Raw genomic sequence first — 18,668 nt, 5'->3', positions numbered from 1 at the left:
AATTATCCAAACCATGGACATTGTAATAACTTCTAACTTTAACGTAAATGCTATACATGGAATGAATCTCTTCTAAGGTGAGTTCTAACGTGACTAAACGTTAAAAAAAATGTGGAATTTGATCAACTGGAAATGTGTAACTTTATCGCTCATGATTTAGCTTCTCGTGTTGGAAGACATAGATATTCAATAGTTTGGTTTGATGATCATCCTATTATAGATAAATGAGTGGGGTACATAACTTACATTACGATCATGACACTCAAAATTATTATCCAATACTATTGAGAAGTAGTTTTGTATTTATCTGAGACAAGTACAGATAAAACTTAATAAATTATGTGTAACAAAGCTTTGTTAAAATATAGTACAAACTAATGACAAAAGGAGGAAGAGACAAATATAATCCCCGTCTTCTCAAGAAATAAAGCCCCCTATGATAGAATATAAAGAAGAAGGTCTTCGTTTAGTGAAGGGGAAAAAAACCCAGCTTGCTTTCTCCTCCATTTCTCACGTAAAAACATATTCTGTGATCTTTGCAGGATCCAACCTCACAAAATAAATAAACATATAACCATTGTAGAGATACACATCCAAGTTTCTTGTGTGTTCTCACAACCAATTAGAGGAAAACCCCTAGACTCTCCAATTTTATTATTGATTTTTTTGCATGTGGCTTCATCTGGACCCTATAGATGAATAAATATTTACAAGTCTTAATATGTTTGACCAAATATAAATCAATTCATTGTTTTTTCCAGACAAAAAAACAACACAACTTGCTACTTATTTTAATTATTTCGCTCATCAACTTAATATACATATATATATATATATAGATCTTAAAACTATTCTATTATTATCATTTTTCAGATAGCAACTATATATAAGACAACTAAACATATTATTATAAAATTGGAAGACGAAGAATAAGAAAAATCAAGAAAAATAATAACTCAAACACACCGTTCGAATGGTCCGACCAAATTTTGATTTTTTTTTTTTTTTAGTGAGTTCAATTTTCTAAACTAGTTTGATTTAATTTTAATAAATCTTAAATTTAGTATTTTTTTTATAATTACCATAAACCACCATAAACCAGAACTTAAGTGGGTTCAATAATAAGATTAAAACAAGACAGTACAAATATAGTTCCAAAATTTATATAAGGTATTTTGAATAGATTATTCTGTTCTAAAGAGGTAAAAAAAAAAGGAAAAAAAGTTAATTGTATAGACTCTTTTTAAATTTTGTCGAGATCTAGATGAAAAAATAGAAATGATTCAAATTCAGAAACGATGATGATTACAAAGAAGATTTAAGAAATGGAGACTAATCCCAACCAGGGATGAACTTTTGGTTTAACAGAAGAAAATAGCCTTGACTTTGGCCAAAAGAAAAAAAGAAAAAAAAAAGACAAAAATACCAACACCCTGTGTGAAATTTTCTTTATTTTGTAGATCACCCAACAATCAAGAGAAATGTTATATATGGACCAAGTCAAAAACTTGGGGCTCATCCCTAGCTAATACTGAAATGTTATACGCACAAGCCATTTTCGTGGAACCATGATGGTTCGAATCTCTCAACCCTCCCAAGGAGGCATGTTTTGGAGTTCAGGAATGCACCCTACAAGGGAGAAACGACTTGGCTGCAGGAGGAGCTGTGGCACTGAGATGAGTAGACCATGTTGTGATATCTTTAGTCATTGGCTATGTTGAATTATGAAATATCAAGCAGACAATTTGCTCCTCATTTACTTTGGATTATGGCTTCATGTTAAGTTACTTGTCTAGAGTGTGTAAGCTTCAAAATTTTTGCCATGGATTATGTGTAGTCTCCCAAACTTTTCCCACTGTGAAAATTCCAATCTTTATCACCTCGGTCAACCTACTAACAATAAGGTTCATCAGCCTTTTTGTCCTAGCTTCCATTCGGTCAATCACATGAAAATGTTAGGAAATTGGATTTTTCTTTTTTTTCTGAAAAGAAAACACTCATTCACTTAATAAATATAGGAGCAATAGTTCATAGTACGGGAACGATCAACACGTGTAACTAGACATCTCAACTAGGTTGACACCCCAGAGCACCCTCATCATATTCAAACAAAAGGAGCCTAACCTAAGTAATTAAAGATCAAAAGGTGACATGCAGCCAGAACAAACCAAGCAACCATTTGATGATTGATCAATCCGGCTTAAACATAGCCACTACAACCCAAAAAAATCTGAGAACAATAAAAACAGATACAGAAACAAAATCTTTAGTTAGGAAATTGGGATTTTAATATCAGTTTGGTGGAAGTCAAGAATCTTTAGCAGAATCTTCATGCTAAAAAGTTTTCAATTAAGCTTAATATGAACATCCATATCAGAAGTGTGGAAACCTTGATACATATCCGAATTAACTTATGAACAAAATACTGTTATTGTGTCATGGTTTCAGTCCAAAGCAATGGTAGAGATTGATTGTTTCAAAGAAAAAAAGAAAAAGCAAAACAATCAAACAATTTAATAAACTTCCTTACCAGAAAAACGGAAGTTCATGAACCAATATTTGAAGAATTAGATAACAATGACATTTTCAAAGAGATAAACAGGTTAATTTTAGTGGAAAGCATTAGAAGATGAGTACCTGGAATGCTTTGTCCCTCCAGTACAATACACATCCACGGGTTTCCATGTATTTACGAAAAGATGGAGGAAGCAAGGATTTGAACGACAAGTGCAGCTTCACCTTTCTTAGACCACTACCAACCAGCAGGGCAGCAGTGAGGCCATCTGGAGTCAAGCCAGCCAAATGCAAGATGGTCATGTTTCTCAGGCAGTTAATGCTTGCTAGAGACAACAGACCAACATCTGTAACCGAACAGTATGATAAGTTAATCTGCAACCAAATGAGGACCATCTTTAGCGGTACAGCTTATACCAAACTCATTTTCAGGTCGATAGAGAATATAGGATCGTGCCTGCTTTAAGTTGTGAGAGAATTGGGCGAGTGGAATCATCCCATCATCATTTACATTGACACAATTCTTTATATCCAGCACAGTAAGTTGCTTACATCCCACTGCTATGGCTGAGAGGCCAACGGATGAAATGCAACAACACCCTCGAATTTCAAGTGCTTTTAAACTCAAACATTTTGACAAGGATATTAACGAAGAATCTGTAATTTTATCGTTATAAGCAATGTTAATCATCTCAAGAGCAGGACAACCCCCAGCGATTGCTGCAATGCCCCTGTCTGTTATTCCTGTTGACCTAACAAAACAAAATGGAAAAAGAAAACTTGCTAAATTAAGTCTAAAGTTTCAGCATTGTGATGAGTCGTAAGTCTTTGATATAGTAATCTAGAGATGTGCTATTTGGTCTTGATGTTTTCTACATGTCAAAGAAATACAATCTCGAATGTGTAATACCAATAACAGACAACTCCTTCCTAAACTTCTACCAAAGTAGGAAGTTAACGAAGTTCCAACTAAAATAGGTGATTCTAAAGGTACAAACAACATACCTGTATAAATCAAGCTCTTTGATTTTTCGACAACCACTTGCAATGTGCGATAGACCATCATCATTTATATTCAAGCAAATTCCCAGCTTAAGAACACTAAGTCTTGAACATTTTGAGATTGACTTCAAACCTAAACAAGAAAAGTAACATTAATGTTATGAACTAAAAAGATTCATGTACTATACAACGTAAAAAGGAGCTGAAATTCCCGTCCAACCTTCATTGTCTATCTCATTGTCAGTGAGGTCAAGTTCCTCCAAGTATGGACAACGTTGTCCTATCAACACATAAGCCTCTCTAGGAACTAGGGTACAAGATTCCATTTTAAGGGAAACAAGGAAAGAACATGAACTCGTAATGCTGTTAATGGATCCATAAGTTATCTTGCGGCAGCATGTGATATCTAATTTCCTCAACTGCTTGTGTTTTTGCACAAGGATGGAGAGACACTCATCGGTCACGCCCACACACTTGCTCAAGCTCAACTCCTTAAGAGATGCACGCCAATTTGCAATGGCTTTTACCCCAGAAGTTGTAAGTGAACAACAATCCAATTTTATTGATTGTAAACCAGAAAAACTATGCAAACATTTTGCCATGTCCGTTGTGATCTGATGTAAGAATATAATCAGACAAGCACAATAATCTCAAATAATCACCAAAATACAAGCACATTCACACTTACGGAAGAGCCATATGATAAATTGAGCTTTTGAAGGTCTTCAGAGCCATTAATCAAAGAAGACAAACCAGAATGGCTGATACTTGGACAGCGAGACAGATTGAGCAACTGCTAACAAATTTGCACTAATATCAGTAGTAGTTACATTGAAACGGCCGAAATATGTTGCCCCAACCATAGTGAAAATTTCCGATTGAATTCTCAAAGTTTTGAGATAGGAAGAATTTCGATTTCCCTCCCTTACTCAAAATTTCACGAAATTTCCAAATTTCCATCGAAATTTCATTTTTTAAGAAATTAGCTATGCTAGCTCAATTGAAGTTCTTTCAGTTTTATGGTCTTATCTGATTACTAAAATTGTATAGTTTCACACAAAAATGCATAATTTCACTTCAAAATTGAATTGATTTGAGTTTTGTTTCTTTTACCATCCAGACCTTTTGTTTCCATTTCGTTTTTAAATATACGCTCCCGTATGGACATTCACACAGATACTAACAATATACATCTACATGTTGATTACTTGAAGATTAAAAATGGTCATTCATAGTCTAATTAAGCTACAATCAAAATTTCATTAACTAACTAATACAAATTCCATCAATTTCCATAAAGTTTCCTAAAATTTCCATGGATACTTCCATAAAATCGGGACCCAAAATTTTGAACCTTGGTGTTCATCAAACAAAAATCCTAAATTAACAGTATACGGTATACCCAAGAAAACAAAAGAATGTACCTTCAACGAGTTTCTCTTGCAGTTACGTTTAAGAGCTTCGAGACCTTCATCATCAATTCCATGGCATTCCTCGAGAATCAGCTCTTCAAGATGTTGCAATTGAAGAATTGGTGGAAGACATTTCTCAGTAATCTGTAAAACAAATCTTCATCAGCTTTGGAACAGAGAGAGGGGGGAGAAGAAAGAAGGGGAAATACCGTCAAGAAAGAAAGATCCAAACTCCTTAGCTCCTTGCATTTGGTTGCAATCAAACCAACCCCCAAATCAGTAATATGCAAACACCAATTCAAACACAAGAGTTTCAACTTCTTACATCCAACAGCTACACAACCAATCCCCATATCCGTAATCGATTTACACCTCGACAACCAAAGTTTCTCCAAGTTTTTCGCCTCCGCTAAGACCTTCATTACCGCGTCAGTCAGTGCCACTCCATTCGACAAGTTAATCTCGACCAACCCAGTACAACTCGTAACCAAATTCGACAACCCCACATTCGAAAACGACCTAGACCGAGACAAATCGATGGAACGCAGCGTCGTTTTCCAAGCACTCGATACGGAAATCAGAAAAGAATCCTCCACATGTGGGCAAAGGGTAAGGTCAAGTTTCGAAATGGAAGGGTAACGAGGGGATACAGTTGGAATCCGGTCGGAATGGAGTGGCCTTAGAGATTTCCGGTGGAGCGATTCGGCGGCGTAGAAGGACTTAGAGACGAGAGAAAAGGATTTTCGAGAAAAAGGGTCGTCGTGAAGATGGTCGAGAATCGCAAAGATGATCTCCTCTGTGAGATGATCAAAGGAGCGGTCCATTGGAGTGGTTTTGAACTTCTTGTTCGGAGATGGGATAGATTCGAAGTTGGGGAACATGGTGAATGGGGTTTGTGAAAGAAGAGAGTAGAGATTGGGGAAGAAGAAGGGAAGAAGGAAAAAGGGGTCAAACAGGGGAGGTTGGTTCGAAGAGTCCAGCAAGATTCTTGCAGAGAAGTCATCTGGGGGAGTACGGAACAGAGGTGGAAGAAACAGAGGTACGGAAAATTACATCAAAGTCCTTCATGGTCCAATTTGGGAAATTTTCTACTGAATGGACTGTGCATCCTATTCTCGTAATTTTGTGTTTATATATATATATATATATCTTTTCCTTGCAAATACTAATTTCATCCGTTATTTTTATCCATTCAACAATGACAATTTGTTCTAATCCATGAATAATTTTACTACACTATTTAAAAAAAAAAAAAAGAACATGTTGATATGTCAATGCTCCACACATATTTGCTCCTATTCATTTTCAAAGGATCATTTGGGGACAATTAATTATTTGAGGTAGTACTCATCTACACATTTTTTAAATTTTATTTTATAAGTATTTTCTACAGCTCACTTCAATCACTCTTTTAAAAATGTTTTAAAAACATAAGGTACTAATTACTATGTGTCTCAAAATTGAATGATTGGATAGGGGTGTAAGATGATTTTCCTCTACGTAATTAAGTGTACTAGTGATGAATTTAGTATAACTCGACTTATACGTGATATATGGTAGTGATTAAGAAGTTAGTAGTTCAAATATTTTCGTTCCTATTATAGTAATAGCATATATATAGTTCATTGTTAGATCAACTATGTTTAATTAAAGTATCTTTGTTGATGTCAAATAACTCTACAAAAGGAATATTTAAACACTATGAATTGGACGCTAAAGATGATCCCAAAAAGGAAGTCGTCAACGTGTGTCATAAAAGTGGATTGTCGTCGAAATTGGGGGGTTTGTGGTAGTATTCACTAAAGTTGGCTACCATAGGTAGTCACTGGATCAAGTAATTTGCTAAAAGTGGTTCATCACCAAAATGGGGTGTTAGAGATGGTATTCATTGAAGTTGGTCATTGGAAGTGGTTATTAGAATTTGTTGTTGAAATTTGGGTCAAAGATAGTCTTAATTTGTTGGAGTTGGTTGTCAAAATGCATGTTGGAGGTGTTCGTCTCTAGATTTGATTGTTGAGTTGGTCGTTAATTAGATGTGATCATCAAAATTTGTTGTTGTTGAATAGAGTTATTGAAAGTATTGAAACGAGGAAGTGTTGGTTATTATAACTATTGAGATGTAAAATAAGTTTTACTATAACAAAAAAAAAAAGTTAAAATAACCATTACTCCCCATAAATTTAACACGTCTCAAAACACTATTTTGAAGATATAAACATAAATAATAGTCATTTTCAAGTATGCAATCTATTCTTTTGAAGGTTGTGGATTACCCTTATTTATAAATATAGAAAAATAAGAAAGAAAGCAAGAGATAGATAACCAACCCCACTTTGCATGAACTCCAACATTTAATGAGGCAATGATGACCAAACAAACCATAAAAGAGTTAATTGTGCACAACATAGGCCAACAACCGTCCTACGTCTCATACCATCACAACAAATAACTTTAGATTAAAATCCAACTATTTGAGTCTCTTGAATGTTATGGATCACAGTATGATGTAAATATAAACAATAACGAAAATTAAGAAGAGAAACAAGAGAGTTGGACCACCAACTCGACTCTGCTTATATTATAAAATTGAGAAAGATACAACATAAATAAGTAAAAAATATAATTACACTAAAAGAAAATAAATATTAAATAAATAATAATAATAATAATAATAGAAAGAGAGAGAGAGAGAGAGAAAGAGAAAAAAGGTATAAAAAGGGAAAAAAGGTATCTAAGTAAGTATGGTGGAATGGAGATTGTGGGAAGGAGGGAGGAGGAATACGAGTGCACGTGGTAGTGGTACGGTGTCTGAGTTGGCCACACCATACTTACTTAGTTTAGTAAAAACATAAACGTACTTTCATTTAATTGTCTTCCGTACTCTCCCTCTTCCCACACACTCCATTTGCCTCTTTTCCTCCGCCAAACTCTAAATAAACGAACTTCGGCCTCAGGCCCACTCTTAAATGCAGCCCACAAACTCGGGCTCTCTTATTCCTCCTTCCTTCTCCCACCCCCAACAACTACGCTCCTACTTTATAATTTTTTCTTTTATTTCGCTACAAAACCTCTGCTCCACGATTTCAACTCGACACCTTGTTAGTATTACTTGAGTTCAGTTCATATCGATTAGTTTAAGAAACTTTAAACGTATATGTCACCACGTGTACGAGACGATCCGAGCGGCCGACGTCTTCAAAATGGTTTGTTTTAAAATAAAATATAAGTCGCCACAAATATTTTTTATGATGTGATTGGACACCGAAATATATAGTAAACACTTTTTAAACAAAATCATTAGAAAAATAGTATGCGAAAACTAGAGTTCAGTTTGTGAGTCATTTGTATATGAGGAAGGTGTTAGTACCTAACAACCTTTAGAAAACGGTGGCCAAAATTCAAATCTTGAATTGAAAATATTCTTTATTTTTTTTTAAAAAAAAAACAATGTCTTGTTTTACCTCTCATTACTCCAATATTTGAAGCAATGATCTCATAAAATAAGTAGAGGGCATTCCATCAATTAGGCTATATTGAAGAAAATTTCTCCACCTCAAGAAAGTGAGAAATTAGTACAATTTCTCAAAATTCATCGTAGGAATAACCTTCTAATAAAGAGATTAAAAAAACATTAATTAAAATCAAATTTTCTTAGGATCAAATCTTGGACTCCTAAAAACGTGATCCTCATCTCAAGAATTCCAGGAAATCGGACTCCCAACTTTCTTAGATTCCGTCGTAGGATTTTGTTTAAGAAAAATGGTATAAATTATTGAAAAATATTGACTAAGAAATTTTATGAAATCATAGATTAAATTTTGAACGTTTGAAAAACATAAAAGAAAAAAATTTATAAATAATTGAAAAACAAAAGTTTCGTGAAAGATTTTAAAATTTAGAGAATTTTAAATTAATAATTTTAAAACAATGAAAATTTTAATTAGAAAGATTTAAAATTTTAAAATAGAAATGGAATGGAGACTTAATAGAAAAATCTCAAAAGTAAAAACAAGAGTAAAGAAGCATCATAACAAATCATGCAAATATAAAATAGCATATTGAGATAAAAAATATATATATATATTGGAGATCGATCTCGGACTCCCAAATAATCGACTATTCACCTCAAGAATTCTAGAAAATCGGACTCCCAAAATTTCTCGATTCCGTCGTCGCTTTTTTTAAAAAGAAAACATAATTTAAAATATTAACAAATTTAGATAATTATTAGCAATAACATATTAAATTGACTTAAAAAAAAGGAAAAAATCAATATTAAATAACCTATAAAAGACAAGAGCATATTAAATAAGCAATATCAAGATGAGAAAATATTAAAAAAGCAATGATCAATGTTATAAAAATGAATTAAATCAATAAAAATACTAATTATAAAAAAAGATAAAGATACAAAATATGGAGAATAAAACTTAAGAATAAATTAACAAAGGAAAGACATAATAAAAGATAAAAGGAAGAAAACATGTAAAAAAATTAATATATATAAGAGAAGCTCACAAGATAATAAATAAATAATTATAGAGAGAAAAATAGAGAAATAAGAACAAGAATAATAAACAAATATTTAATCATTCAGTTTTTTTTTTTTACATTTTTTATGGAAGCTTAAAGAAAAATATATAAAATAATGAGAATAGTAAGAATAAGAAAAAAAACTTTGGAGAAGAAATAAACAAAATAATGAGAATAAGAAGAAAAACAAAAAGAAAGAAAGATTGAAATCCCAACACACTAAACTCACTTGTTGTTTGAGGTGTGGATCATTGGGACCAAAACCCTATTATATACTTTCAACTAAGTTAAGAGTTTTTTTGTGTGTTGGATTCTTGGCATTGTAGGGAGAATGATGAAGATTTAGGAGGTTGCTAGAAGAGAAAATAACATGGATGGTTTAGATCTTTTGGTTTTTTTGTTTTTTGTTTTTTTAAGAAGATATAAAAGTTAAGAAAAGTAGATGATAGGAAGGTTAGAAATTTAGATGAAGAAGAGATGATGTAAATGTTGTAAAAATTTCTAGGTTTTTTTACGTGGACTTTTCTTTTTCTTTTTGTTTTTGTTTTTGTTTTTTTTTTTTTTTTTTTTTTTTTTGTTATGGATGAAGAAGAAGAGAGTATTTATAGCCAAAACTAATTCTTCAAATGGTAAAAGTTCAAAATGGTGGGGTTTTTTTTTTTTTTTTTTTTTTTTTAATTTGAAATAATATTAACTTTGACATATATCTCAAAATGGCATGGAGCCTTTATTAACAAAACCAATTTCAAAAAGTTATTAAGTAATTCTCCGCCCAACATAGTTATTTTAACTAATTGGTTTAGTTACTTTAACCAAACTATCTACAAAACTTAGTTAAATAACCTATTTTTTTACAAAAGTTGGTTAATTACCAAATTATAAGGGGTCTTTTTAATAATATAACAAAACCGCAAGTTATTTACACTCTATAGAACAATTTTAGAAACGGAAAAAGCACATAGGCCCACAATGCAAAATACCAAAAATACCCCCAGAAACGTGCAATTAATCATCTGCCCGCGCGACTAATGTTAATAAATGATTATTAGATGCCATTGTGTAGAATAATATACAATTGTACATGATTTTGTAAATTACCAAATACATAAACGATCAACAATAAACGCTAAACGATAACAATATACTTTAACGATTGTACATCTAATCACGTTTGTAAATATAAACGATAAGCATATACGATTCTGTACATTATATAAACGATAATCATATATATAAACGATACGGTAATAAACAGTAAAAGATGATGAAAAAGTTTAAGTATACACGATCATGTAGAGAAGTTTCAACGATCGTTTATAAACGAAAATTTATAGAAACTCCAATAAATCGTAATTACAAAAATGCCATCCAAATAAAGAGGTTATAAAAAGGTGAAGGGACTTGCTCAGACTTTTTCTTTCATTGTCTTCGTCGTCAATCGTTTACATCCTGGTAACTACTTCAACAGAACTGTCCCGATCGACGATCTACTTTTCATATAAAAAGGTTTGAATCTATATTCATTTCGATTTATCTCCATCATCCACATATATCTAGTACCATCTCGCATATAAAAAGGGTCTTAATATATATTCATTTCCATCAATCTATATCTATCGCGATCTATCATACATACAAACATGTCTGTTTCTTTACTGATTGCATATATTTCATTTAATATAATTTATATTAGTCTTTTTTTTTACAAATAGATGGTGACCAAGAATAAAAAAAGGTCTGAGTCTATTTTCATTTCGATCTATCTCCACCATCCACATATATGTACCACGATTTATATCACATACAAATAGGCCTTAATCTATATTCATTTCATTCAATCTATATCTATCACGATCTATGCCACATACAAACATGTCTGTTTCTATATCGTTTGTATAATTTATATTAGTCTTCTTTTTTACAAATAAATGGTGAGCAAAAATCAACAAGTATCGTGTAGCAAATCAATAAGGTGTAAAGCAAGGATAGAAGAAAGTAAAGTAAAGAAAGAAAAAGGAAAAAAAGATAACAAACTAGAATGTGAATATCTGTATGTATAGCGTTGTATATTTCTGTATCTTTTTCTTTATAGCGCTTTGCATTTGTAAATTTGTTTAAACTTGCCCTTGTTTGAAACATACTATTTATTATGTCATTCAACAGGTGAAACACTATCCAAATGACATTATTATGGAAGATGAACAAAAAAACGTTAGAATTACTGACTACAACTTAGAAACATTGAATTATATCAAGTCAAAAATAGACATGTAGCCACCTAATTTCATCCTACATTTATTTTTATTTTTAAAATATACAATGATTGTAATATTGGCTAAGATTTTCTTTATTTTTTTTAAGAAAAAAGGGGTAAATTTTTTTGTAATAATATAAAATCTTATGATAATTTTTTTTCAAAATATTTTATTAAAATGAAAAATAAAACCATTAATGAGAATATCTATTATTTAAAAAAAATCAAATCATGATTTATCATTTTAGAAGAAAGATAAATTAATTTATTTATACAAATTTTTTTTATTTCTCATTTTAGGAAAAACAAATAAATTTTATTTCGAACAAAATCTTTCAATATCACATTTATAATATTATAGAAAAAAGAACTTTAATAAAATCACATAATATCTATTTTGATTTTATACTTATTAAATTTTTCTAATTTGTGTTGCACCCCAAGTCTATAAATAGGGACCTTTGGTCATTTGGAAAAGGGAAAAAAAAAATTGTTTTAGAGAAATTGCTAGAAGAAAAAAATTGCTTTACGGAAAAAAATTGTTTTAGAACGAAAAAGTTTTTCTGCAAAAAAGTGGGTTAAGCTTTTTGCTTTATTGTTTTTATTTTTATTTTCATATTGTCTTTTTTTTAATCCTAATTCTAATCTCATAACGAAGGAAAAACTTAATTGGAGATTGCATTAGGTAGGGTTTACTTTCAATAATCCGCACCTCATATAATAAGTAATTTTTTTCCGGATTGAATACTTATTTTTGTTTTTCTCTTTTTAAATGTAAAGAGAAAGAAAAAAATGTATAAGGAAATTTTTTTTCTACATTTTTATCGTTATGCTAAAAAAAAGTCTTTTTAACATTTTTCTTCTCTCTAAAAAATTAGAGAAAAAGAAAAAGTTATAAGCAAGAATCTTATATTATTATTATTATTATATTTATTATATATTTTTTATTTTTTTTCTTTTCTGGCCGTCACCCTCTTTTTCCTTTTTATTTTTTTATTTATTCATTTACTTATATAAGTTTAGTTTTATTTATAATTTTCTTTTTCATTATTATTATTATTTTTATTATGTTCTTTTTTTCTTTCTCTTTCTTTTTTCTGTTTATTTATTTAGTCTTTTTATTATAATTATTTTTAACTTCTTATTTCTTTTATCATCATCATCATCATCATCATATTATTATTATTATTATTATTATTATTATTATTATTATTATTATTATTATTATTATTACTATTATTATTATTATTACTACTATTATTATTATTAATATTATTATTATTATTATTATTATTATTATTATTATTATTATTATTATTATTTTCTTTTATAAACCTTTTTATTTTTTTACCTATCACCTTCCGTTCTTATTTTTTTTATAAAGTTATTTATTTAGTTTTTTTTATATACTCATAATTTTCTTTATTATCTTTATTATTACTATTATTATTATTATTATTATTATTATTATTATTATTATTATTATTATTATTATTTTCTTTTATAAACCTTTTTATTGTTTTACCTATCACCTTCCGTTCTTATTTTTTTTATAAAGTTATTTATTTAGTTTTTTTTATATACTCATAATTTTCTTTATTATCTTTATTATTACTATTATTATTATTATTATTATTATTATTATTATTATTATTATTATTTTCTTTTATAAACCTTTTTATTGTTTTACCTATCACCTTCCGTTCTTATTTTTTTTATAAAGTTATTTATTTAGTTTTTTTTTATATACTCATAATTTTCTTTATTATCTTTATTATTACTATTACTATTATTATTATTATTATTATTATTATTATTATTATTTTCTTTTATAAACCTTTTTATTTTTTTACCTATCACTTTCCGTTCTTATTTTTTTTATAAAGTTATTTATTTAGTTTTTTTTATATACTCATAATTTTCTTTATTATCTTTATTATTACTATTATTATTATTATTATTATTATTATTATTATTATTATTTTATTTTATTTTATAAGTTTTTTTTTTATTTTTAAATTTATCGCCATCCCTATGTCCCATTTTCTTTTCTTTTATTTACTTATTTATTTAATTTCTTTTTATTTATATATTTATCTATGTATTATTTCATTTTAGTCTTTTTTGTTTCTTTTTTTCCTCCGATTTTATTTATCATTATTATGTATCTTTTTTCCTTTTCTTTTAACCTATTTTCATTTACCATCTTATATTTAATATATGCATACATTGATATCCTAAATTATTTGCCTAATTTAGTGTGTGGTATATTTGTTATTTCTATTTGACTTTCATTCAAAACTTCTTGAAAATTTTAAAATACGTGTAACCATAATTGCATGTAATTTTGATTTTTTTTAATTTCTCTCTTTAAAGCATTTAGAATTTTTTTTTGCTTTAAAATTATTTCTTTTAAATTCAAAATTAAATATATATTTCATAAGGTTTCCTAATCTACTTTTTCTTATAACAATCCACGCTGATTTCGCTAAAAAAATCCCATGATGGAATCTACAAATTTTTGGGAGTCCGTTATTTCTAGATTCTTGAAGTGAGAGATTAATATCTTTGGGAGTCCGAGATTTGATCCCAAGAGAAAATAAATTTAGTCAATGTTTTTTTTTAAAAAAACTTTATTCAAAGACTAGCCCATGATAGAATTTGAGAAATTGTAATAATTTTTCATCGATATAGTCTAATTAATTGGTGTATCCAACTTATTTTATGGGATCATTGCTCCATGTATTGGAGTGGTGAGCAATGAAATAACACAGTTCTTTAAAAAAATAAATTGTATTCAAGATATTGAATTTGGCCGCCATTTTCTAAAACGGGTGTTACGGGGTGCTAACACCTTTCCTGTACATAAATGACTCTTGAACTCAACTCTAATTTTTTCGTAGACCAGTTTTTATTTTATTTAAAATGATTTACTTCATTTTGGTGCCCAATCACACTATAAAAAAAATTGGTGGCGACTCTTTTTTTTTCGTTTTTAAAATTAAACCTTTCTTAAGGACGTCGGTCGCTCCGTGTCGCCTCGGGCACGTGGCGACAGGACAAAAGGATTCTCTCTTGAGTTTTGACAAACAACCCTTTTGGCTAGTTCCTTAACATTAAAATGGTCAAAATACCAACACAATTCTTGAATTTTCTATTAAGGGAATTGTTTTCTAGAAAACAATGCCATACAAAAAAAAAACTAATGTCCTTGCTTTCAACTTCAATGGACATACAGCAGAATTTAGGTTGAAAGACTTTTGTTTTGTGACTAGACTAAAAGGTCACAAATTTCTTGAGTTAAATCTAGGAGAAAGAAAAGAAAATGGTCTGAAAAATGCGCTTTTCCGTCATGATGACTTTATAACAAGAAGAGATATAGAAAGAACTTTCAAAGCGTTGTGCAATGAGGAAGACTCATTGAAATGAAAACTAGTTAACCTCTATGTCTTAGAAGCATTTTTAATTCCCAAACACCAACACAACCACATAAATCTCCTACATCTTGACATATTGGATAATGAAGAAATCCTCAAAGGCTATCCATTGGGAAGGTTATCATACATCCTAACATATCAGTTCTTGAAAAAAGCGTTCTAAAGTGACAAGGATGCTGTATACCTTCAAAGATTTCTCCTAGCTTTAGTCTATTGGGCTTTTGAGAAAATACCAAGACTTTCCAATTTAGATGTTGGGTTTGGAAGAAAGCTTGCAAAGGAAGGGTCACCAATTGTAACATGGGAATATTTGGAAACAAGTGACTGGAGGACTCTAAACATCGACATTTTTGAATCTGAGAATGTAAGTAAACTTAGAGCAGGCTTATATATATGTCTATCCAGATAGACAATAAAAGATTTTCTATCCATGTCTATCTTGAATAGATGATGATATAAATATATCACTGATTATCAATACCTTTGCTATTACTTTTTCACTAATAATGTAATATCATTTTATTAGTAGTTCTCCATGACACCTCTAGACTTATCAGAAGAAGAGTCTCAAACAATTTTGAGATATTTCAAAAATATTGAGAAGCAGAAAAAAAAAAGAAAAAGCAGAGCAACAATGAAAACGAGAGAAAGAAATGGAAAAAATAATGAAACAAATAAAATCTTAAATGAAATAAGTGAAATTAGAAAAAATCAAGAACAAATAGAAATAAAACAAATATTATTAAGATAAGGATTAAAAGAAACAAAATGCATGTTGACAATGGTTATGACAAGCTTGAATGTTTCACCACCATCAGCCAAACTTCAACAACAACAGAATGAGAAAGAAGCTGCATATACAAAAGTCGTGGAGAAAAATAGACCACCTACTTGTAGCCTTGATATTCTTGATGATGATGAACAAGTTAATACAATGGTGAAGTATGCAACAACAAATTGCCCTACAGTTAGTGCCTTATTCATTTTCCACTCTTTTGTTTTGTTTAATGTTCCTCAATTTCCAAATAAAATAAAACACGATTATGTTGTTTCTTTTTCTTTACAGGAAACTACTGTTTTGGAAACACAAAGTAGCTTGGAAATAATAGCAACTACAAATTTAGAAACATCCAAAACACAAATATTGCCGCAAGTTTCACTCTTTTCCAAACAATAAAAATAACTCGTATAGACAGATATAATTTATCTGTCTGGATGTGTTTTCTTCATGATGTATCTGAACATTCTTACTTTATGTGCTTGCAGATAGATTAAGAAGACGAAAACAACAACTGACTTAATCATTTAATGATTTACACATCTTATAGTGATTCTTAAAAGTCCAAAACGAAATAAAAAACCTTAAATTCTTACAAACAACAAAAAACTCATAAGACATTCATACTGAAATATAAATTCTTAAATCAACGTAAACAGTAATTAAAACCTTCAACGATCTTCATAACCAAATATAAAATGTCTTACAGTAATACCTACATATACTAAACATTCTATCTTCACGCCGAAATATATAATTCTGAACGAAATTTTATAATCAACTAAATAGTTCAAAGAAAAATGGTATTTAAAATACTCACTGAATCCATAAAAACTGAGATGATATCAACAGAGCAGTATACACGATCTTGATTGATGAAAGATATATACATGATATCAAAAATGATCCAGATGAAAGATGTATAAAAGACAAGATGAATAACTTGAAAACGACGATCGTGAAAAAATCGAGAAGAAGAAAATCAGATTTGGAAGATCGTTATAAAAGATTATTGACAAATAAGGAATTCTAAAAAAATAATTTGCCTTAATAAGCTTGTTACATGGACCGTAAATAGTTTACAGTTTTGTTACATTTATGTAAGTTTTTCAAATTATATAATAGTTAAATTAAGGTAAAAATTAATTTAATAATTAAATTAATTTTAAATAAGTTGGGACAAAATTAGATGATTACAGTGTAGACTATCGATATTGCATAAGTGTCCTAATCTTGAAAGATATTTAATTACTATATTTTCTCCTAATTTTAGGACAAAATTAATTATAAGAATAATTATCTCTTTCAATAAAGTTTGTGGATTCTTGTCGTTTAATTATATCAAGGATCCAATTGAAAATATTTATGATTACTATTTAATGTGTATTATTTTAATATTTAATTGATATGTATTTATCCCTTCATTTTAAGGATTTCTTTGGTGTTCTTTTTGTATATACCTTTTATTTGCAATATTTTCATCCATGATTATTTTTTTCTAGTCTATTTCTGCAACGTAACTACTTTTTAATAGTATATCTTCCAAATATATAATATCGTATATCCATGATAACTATTTTTAATAATATAATTTTTCATCTCGTAACTTTTTTCGATATCTAATGTGTTTAATAATGTATCGTGATATGCAATGAGTATATTCGTATGTACTATATATATATATATATATGTATTTTGCAATGTTTTAAGATGTAATTAGTTTTTTTACGATATATTTTTCATATATCTAACTGCTTTTTAGAGTACATTTCTTAAATATATAATGTAGTATATTCATGATAACATAATTTCTCATCTTATAACTTTTTCAATATATACTGTGTAGCCACCTATTTTTATCTTAAACAACATAATTCCATGTTGAAGGAAAATTTGGTTAGAGGTTGGATTTACTTACAAGGATTTGTAACTCATACAAGAAGTAATTTCCTTCGGATCAGAATACTTATTTTTTCTTCTTCTCTTTTTTAAGTAAGGAAAGAAAGAAAAAAAATGTATAAAGAAGATTTTATTATTTTCTCTTGCTACTTTTTTTTTTTGTTTCAAATAAAAAACTTTTAGCATTTTTCTTCTCTCTAAAAATAAAGCTAAATAAAGGCTAAAGGGTTTTTTTTTAAAAAAAAAACAGAATAATGATACAAGAAAAATAACAATAAAATCTTCCTTATACATTTTTTCCTCTCTCTATCTTTAAAAAGGAGAAGTACGAAAAATAAGAATTCAGATCGAAAATTATTTGTTATACGAGGTGTGGATCCTCAACAAATCTCCAACTAAGCTTTCCTTTATGATGAAATTAAGTTGTTTAAAATAAAAGAAAAAAAAAGTAATAAAACGAATAAATAGAAACCACATTTTGTAGAGGGTTTTTTCACATATATTCTTTTCAAAGAACTTTCTACTCCTGGTAGGGATTCTCTCTAAACAAATTTTTTTCTTCTTTCTTTCAAATGACCAAACCTTCTTATTTACAGAGATCGGGGCGTACCACAAATTAGGAAAATTAAACAAGTATCTAATTTGATTTTATTACTTTCTTTTTTTCTAAAATAGTAAAAATAAATCAAAAGTGAAATTAAAAGATTTTATCTAAAATAAATTGATTTGTTTTTTTTTCTAAAATGATAAAAATAAATCAAAAGTGAAATTAAAAGATTTTATCTAAAATAAATTGATTTTTTTTTCTAAAATGATAAAAATAAATCAAAAGTGATGTT

At 29.0% G+C, this 18,668-nt stretch overlaps 1 protein-coding gene across 7 annotated transcripts; it reads right to left on the bottom strand.

Moving 5' to 3' along the window:
• Positions 1–300: 300 nt before the first annotated feature.
• LOC103501872 (F-box/LRR-repeat protein 3-like) lies at positions 301–6,025 on the bottom strand. 7 transcript variants are annotated; one of them, XM_051091659.1, is made up of 8 exons: positions 5,138–6,025; positions 4,941–5,072; positions 4,205–4,309; positions 3,737–4,130; positions 3,520–3,649; positions 2,972–3,266; positions 2,638–2,889; positions 301–550 (listed from the first exon to the last, which is right to left on the bottom strand). In XM_051091659.1, the coding sequence occupies exons 1-8, from the start codon at positions 5,807–5,809 to the stop codon at positions 467–469; spliced, it is 2,064 nt and encodes a 687-aa protein (XP_050947616.1). In that variant the 5' UTR covers positions 5,810–6,025; the 3' UTR covers positions 301–466. The 7 variants fall into 7 exon arrangements, with proteins under 7 accessions (XP_050947616.1, XP_008463821.2, XP_008463819.2 ...); XM_008465599.3 differs by lacking the exon at positions 301–550 and adding an exon at positions 1,266–1,893; XM_008465597.3 differs by lacking the exon at positions 301–550 and adding an exon at positions 1,266–1,890.
• Positions 6,026–18,668: the final 12,643 nt, after the last annotated feature.

This window comes from Cucumis melo, chromosome 11 (assembly GCF_025177605.1).
Source record: "Cucumis melo cultivar AY chromosome 11, USDA_Cmelo_AY_1.0, whole genome shotgun sequence".
Classification (NCBI taxonomy): Eukaryota; Viridiplantae; Streptophyta; class Magnoliopsida; order Cucurbitales; family Cucurbitaceae; genus Cucumis; species Cucumis melo.
Note: the sequence above shows the minus strand (reverse complement) of the source record. Positions and strands in the feature narration are given on the sequence as shown.

Bases quoted from the DNA above. Each gene is read 5' to 3' on its own strand.
- LOC103501872 (XM_051091659.1), bottom strand. From the start codon at position 5,809: ATGTTCCCCAACTTCGAATCTATCCCATCTCCGAACAAGAAGTTCAAA. The intron at 3,650-3,736 runs GTTGGACGGGAA...TTTCTTGTTTAG, and splicing joins CAATGAGATAGACAATGAAG to GTTTGAAGTCAATCTCAAAA. The intron at 2,890-2,971 runs GCACGATCCTAT...ATTTGGTTGCAG, and splicing joins TCTCTCACAACTTAAAGCAG to ATTAACTTATCATACTGTTC.